The 6,099-nt window shown below is 38.2% G+C and overlaps 1 protein-coding gene across 5 annotated transcripts; it reads right to left on the bottom strand.

Annotated features, from left to right (window-relative positions):
- Window positions 1-478: 478 nt before the first annotated feature.
- Window positions 479-5,320, bottom strand: LOC147632680 (shikimate O-hydroxycinnamoyltransferase-like). 5 transcript variants are annotated; one of them, XM_086807481.1, is made up of 3 exons: window positions 5,210-5,320; window positions 2,440-2,894; window positions 479-1,603 (listed from the first exon to the last, which is right to left on the bottom strand). In XM_086807481.1, exons 2-3 carry the CDS (start codon window positions 2,845-2,847, stop codon window positions 623-625), a joined length of 1,389 nt encoding a protein of 462 aa, XP_086663607.1. In that variant the 5' UTR covers window positions 2,848-2,894; window positions 5,210-5,320; the 3' UTR covers window positions 479-622. The 5 variants fall into 5 exon arrangements, with proteins under 5 accessions (XP_086663607.1, XP_086663606.1, XP_086663610.1 ...); XM_086807480.1 differs by lacking the exon at window positions 5,210-5,320 and adding an exon at window positions 4,388-4,722; XM_086807484.1 differs by lacking the exon at window positions 5,210-5,320 and adding an exon at window positions 3,840-3,889.
- Between the last annotated feature and the right edge of the window lie 779 nt (window positions 5,321-6,099).

Raw genomic sequence — 6,099 nt, 5'->3', positions numbered from 1 at the left:
CTACACAATGGCTGTTGTAATCTTTATATTCTGCTCCTAAACCTTGACAAGAACGAATGTGGTCCAACATCGTTGGGTTGTAAGAAAATAGCTCATTGATTAAAATGCTATACTTTAACCTTAGAAAATAGTTCACTAAATCATAGCATCATCATGATCTCCATTAGCCACAATAATGTGAGATGTCCACTATAAGTAATAAAGCAAAAAGTAATTTAAAAAACTCCACTTTACTAGTTTTTTTTAAAGTAATAAAAAGCATACATTTTTGTCCCTTGATGAACTACTTTAGAAAGTCTTTTGGGAGGTGGGGAGATTAAACAAGTGCGAACAAAATATATGGAATTTGTACGAACTAGGTAGTGCATAAAAGGTGGATAATCATAAGGTAGATAGGTTAGATCCAGAAGGATGCCCCAGATGTTGAGCCCATGAAGGGTAGTTTTGCCCCTTAATGAACTACTTGAAAAAGTTTATGTTGGGGGATTAAAAAGGTGCTATTAAAACTATATAGGTAGTGGATATATAGTGGCATAAAAAAGATGGAAAATTACATGGTGGATTAGATGATGAAGACCACCAAGAGGTTTACCAAAGATGCGAAGGGCCAAGTAGAGTAGGGCTAGAACTCATAGAAGAGCTGTTCAAAGGCTGGCATGTGGTGGGAGGAGAGGGCAAGGGAGACACTGACGCCACCATCACGAGAGGGGCTAGGCAAGAGGTAGGCGAGACCTTCATAGGGGATGCCGGCGGGGCCCATGAAGGTGGGGCGGCCCCACCCAAAGTCTGCGTCGTAGATGGGCAGGCGGGTCCAGCTGGTGATCCCCAAGTTGGGCGTCCGAAATGTGTGGGCGCCCCTGACAAGGGCGCCTAGATCTGGCTGCAGCTGCAGGTAGTCCAAGGCCGACCTCAAATACTCGTCGTCCATCCTTGCCGAGGCTTCCCTGATCGTGTTGGCGCCATAATACAAGGGCTCCCCAATCAAATCCCCCGCCGCCGCCACAGGCGTTGCCGTGAATATCACGTTCCCGAAGTAGCCCTCCGGCAGTGCTGGCTTCAGCCGTGCCCTCCCATCCGTCGCAATGTACAGCTTCGTTGCCTGCTCCCTGCATAGATTTCTTGCTTTTGACACACACCTCCACACGTGTGCCGACACCGCCTCGTACGTGCTGTACGTGGCCTTCGTGTGGGGATCAATCGCCTTGGCTCGCAACGCCAACACTTGCTCCTTGGTAAGGTGAAGAATGGCTGGCGTGGCAACATTCTCAACGTGTTGTTTAGTGGTGGGTGATGAGTCATCCTGATTAGTGGATCCATTTTGAGTAGGAATAGTGTTTAATGTATGCCCATTGTGAGCTGCCTTAATCTTGGGTGGTGTTGGCAACAATGGGGGAGGGGGTTGATACTCGATGTGGGAGAATTTTGGGGTGGGTGGGTCCCTTGCCCTAAGGAGGGTCCTGTCTATGAATGTGGTCACCTTGATGTCCATGCCCCTTGCCATACTAGCCCATGTGTTGATGAAGTGTATGCCTGACATGCCATCCGCTGCATGGTGCTGCATGCCCACCCCTAGTGAGACGCCCCCACATGTAAAGAATGTCACCTGCACAACATCAACTCACTCACATGAGCCTATCACATAAGAAGAGATTATAAGAAAGAAAGAAAGAAAGAAAAGAGTAAATGCACATTTGTAGTAATAAATGTCATAATAGATGCACAAAAATCTCAAAAAATTAATCATTTATGTTTCATGTGCATATGGTGTTATATAGAACGTTCATCTTGCGACCCAAAGTTCGAACCTTGACACCGATGGAACTTGTCCACGTCATGATGCGAAGAAAGAGATGCGTATTATAAAATAAAGTATGCAATTTATTGTCGTTCAAAACTTTGTGTTGGGAAAGTGGAATATTCCATCGGTACAAAAGTGAGCTACACGGGGATTGCTTGTTGGGAAGGTGGAATAATCCATCGGTACAAAAGTGAGCTACAAGGGGATTGCTTTAAAAAGCATTTGTTCAATGTATGCTTATTATACATTGAAACGAAACCCAACTAATCTATTGATTTATCATTTTTTTACACACTTTATGTCTCAAGAGTCTCCACAATGATTAGCATTTCTTAAGTATGTGGAATAGAAGGATTCAACAAAATAGGGTATGATTAGCATTTCTTTTAAGTAAATGGAATTTAAGGATTTAAAAAAATAGGCGCCATACAAACTCTTATTGGTGGTGGCGATAAGTGTATGGTGCACAAAACACAAAAGCACAAAAACTATTTGCTGAATGTAGAGGGCAACACAAGTGAAATTAATAAGATGGAATTAATGTGTGTGTGTGTGTGTGTGTGTGAGAGAGAGAGAGAGAGAGAGAGAGAGAGAGAGAGAGAGAGAGAAGAAGTGAGAAACAGAAGCAAGAGTGAAGTTACCTGTAGAACAAGCAGAGGGTAGGTGGAGACATCTTCAGTGTAGGTGACTTTGGGGACAAGTTGTTTGAGGATGAGGGTGGGGGCAAAGTCCCCAAAGTCATCAACAGTAGCATCCACTACAGCCTCAACAAGGAGAACACCATCTCCATTGCAGTTGATCTCAATGCGCCCATTTTCATCCTTTTGAAGCCTCCCAGCCATTGGATAGAAAGGCACCAGAGCCTTTGCTAAGGCCTTCTCCAAAACCTCGTATGAGAAGAAATCGTGGCTCTTACTTGGCTTGTAAAAATACACACTAGGCGTGTGTATCCTAGGTATCACCAAATCCACATTAGAGTTCCACAACACCCTCTTTGGCGTCTCTTCAGCTGGTGGAACCAAATTAGCACGGCGAATAGTAACCTTCATATTGGCTCAGTTCAAACCCCAAAAAAATTTGAAAGATAATAATCCGCCTGCAAAAAATATGTATAAACCAAGCATATGATTATTAAACCTTGCTATACGAAGAACGATTAAAATATTAATCTTGCTCGTTAGATGCATTAATCTACCTTGGTCTGTGTGGAGATTTTAAGTTTCTATACATACATATATATATATATATGTAGAGAAAGAGCGAGGCATTGCGGAAAAAAAGGTCCATAGACCGTTCTTTGTCTACGATGTTCTAGAAACATTGGAAACTTGAGAAAGTTGAAATTATCAAAAATGGCAGAAACTTTAGATTAATTATTGGTATTAAGGATAAGATTATTGACTGGTCGATCTCCTGGACAATGACAAATATATATCGCTTGGAAATTAGAAAACAACAATGTCTAAGAATAACAAAATGAAATTCTCTTTCTATAGAGATGAATAATGAATTGGATTTTCCTTCTATAGACGTGAACACCTTGCACATCCTAAATTGATTCCCGTTGATCATTAGAAGGCAATACATTAGAGTTAATGCAATACATTAATATATTATACGGCTTGCTTTGTGTCTGTTCTACAAGACATTAGCAGCTAATTAATGGGAAGCAAAAAGGGCCGCAGATATATATATATACATACATATATATATATATATATGTAGAGAAAGAGCGAGGCATTGCGGAAAGATAATCCGCCTGCAAAAAATATGTATAAACCAAGCATATGATTATCAAACCTTGCTACGAAGAACGATTAAAATATTAATCTTGCTCGTTAGATGCATTAATCTACCTTGGTCTGTGTGGAGATTTTAAGTTGCCATACTCTATACATACATATATATATATATGTATGTATAGAGTATGGCAACTTAAAATCCGCCTGCAAAATATGTATAAACCAAGCATATGATTATTAAACCTTGCAACGAAGAACGATTAAAATATTAATCTTGCTCGTTAGATGCATTAATCTACCTTGGTCTGTGTGGAGATTTTAAGTTGCCATCCTCTATACATACATATATATATATATATATATATATATATATATATATATATATATATATATATATATGTAGAGAAAGAGCGAGGCATTGCGGGAAAAAAGGTCCATAGACCGTTCTTTGCCTACAATGTTCTAGAAACATTGGAAACTTGAGAAAGTTGAAATTATCAAAAATGGCAGAAACTTTAGATTAATTATTATTGGTATTAAGGATAAGATTATTGACTGGTCGATCTCCTGGACAATGACAAATATATCGCTTGGAAATTAGAAAACAACAATGTCTACGAATAACAAAATGAAATTCTCTTTCTATAGAGATGAATAATGAATTGGATTTTCCTTCTATAGACGTGAACACCTTGCACGTCGTAAATTGATTCCCGTTGATCATTAGAAGGCTATTAATACATTAGAGTTAATGCAATACATTAATATATTATAAGGCTTAGGCTTTGTGTCTGTTCTACAAGACATTATTAGCTAATTAATGGGAAGCAAAAAGGGCCGCAGATACCTTGATGATGCTATTGAGCGCAGGCGTCTTGAGCAAATTATTAATTGAAGCCAAAAAAAAAAACAAAGAAAAATAGAAATCAAGAGTCTCAAGGACTGGATCTGTTGGATGTGAAAAGAAAATTAGCGAAATTGGAAATTGCATAGTTAATATCATAATGCGAATTATGTATGTGATTAAAGATGCAAGGATCTTAATGAAAAATTCAGGAATGTTACACGAGGTGTGGTTCCGGGTCAAAACTGCACAGAAAATTAAGTCACGCGCAGGACTGGTAAGTGAGTGTGTGTGTGCGAAAGACAGTGAGTGTAAAAGGAGCCCTTCGGAATATAATTGAAATAATTTGAAATCCGTGCATAATACCACACCCCCCCCCCCCCCCCCAAAAAAAAAAAAGAGGAGGGGGAATTTTCTTTTTTCTCAAGAAAATTGGAAAATCTCCCCCAAAATATAATGAACGAGAAAATTTTAAGGGGAAAGAAAAACTCAAATTTTGCAAAACATCACCAAACCGTTGGAGAAATGTAGAGCAACCTGTGCCCAAATTTCGATAGGAAAATTAAAATAAAATCAGCCAAGGGAAATTCAGCAATTGGAGGTTTGATAACTCAATTAAAATAATAATAATCACCACCATAAAGCATTGTTTAAAGCATCTAGGAATTGTGCCCAAAAATGATAGAAGAATTCAGCCATGGGTGGTCTAATAACTCATTTCAAAGCATGGAATGTTTATGTGGAAAATTATTCTAAATCAAATATACTAGATAATATTAAGCATTGAAATAATTGAAGGAGGCATAAGAGAGGGTAGTTAGGTACCGGTGGTTAAGCATGATTCTTAGCCATCGTCTACGTTTCGACTCTTAGGTGTGGCATGGAGCCCTACGAATTAGAAGTCTTTCTGGTTAGTATCTTTCAATCTCTTGCTCCTCCTCTCTATGACTTACCTTTCGTGGTGGGTGAGTTGGTGGGTGGCAAGTAAGTGTCTTCCTTTGCACACCCAAAATATATTTTAATTTCTTAAAACCAATCTGTATTTCTTTTGTACAATAATTCTTTCTAAAAGACACCATTAGGTGCAACACTGTAGGTAAGGGGCATACTTTTCTTTCAAGGTCAAAATTGGTGAGTGGGTATCCCATCCCACACCCAAATTTCTTCTTGAGATAAGGAGGATGTCTATATAGTAGGTACATGTGGAAAGCAAAGTTTGAAAACTTAGTATGTGAATAAGATTACATAAATAATAGTAACTATGTTTGATATATGCAATTTTAAAACATAAGTATTCAAAAATATAAAAGATGAAGAAGTTTAATGAGAAAAAAAAATGAGTATTATACGTAGGTTGATGAAGAGTATTTTGTAGGTAATAAGAAGTCTAAAAAATTAAATGTAGAAATCAGGGTTACACGTATAATTGGCAACAAAAACTCAGTTTGAAGAATAACTGAGAAAAAAAAAGAATATACAATCTTTCTATGGGCAATAAAATTAGATAGACTAATATGAAATTGAGTGTAAAAAAACTTAAATAACTACTTCATTGTAGATTGAGCAATGCAATGTTGTACTACAGTGAAGGTGGCATGTATTGTGGATTAAGTAAGGATTATGTTAATCGTAGGGTTAAGTAGAAAGTGAGAACACTTATCAAATAACACAAGTGATTTAAGAAGGAAAAGTGCAACGAGCCAAACATGCTTAGA

This window comes from Cibotium barometz, chromosome 13 (genome assembly GCF_041138505.1).
Source record: "Cibotium barometz isolate CiBa-2024 chromosome 13, ASM4113850v1, whole genome shotgun sequence".
In the NCBI taxonomy this organism is placed as follows: Eukaryota; Viridiplantae; Streptophyta; class Polypodiopsida; order Cyatheales; family Cibotiaceae; genus Cibotium; species Cibotium barometz.
This window is presented reverse-complemented; position numbering and strand designations above follow the sequence as displayed.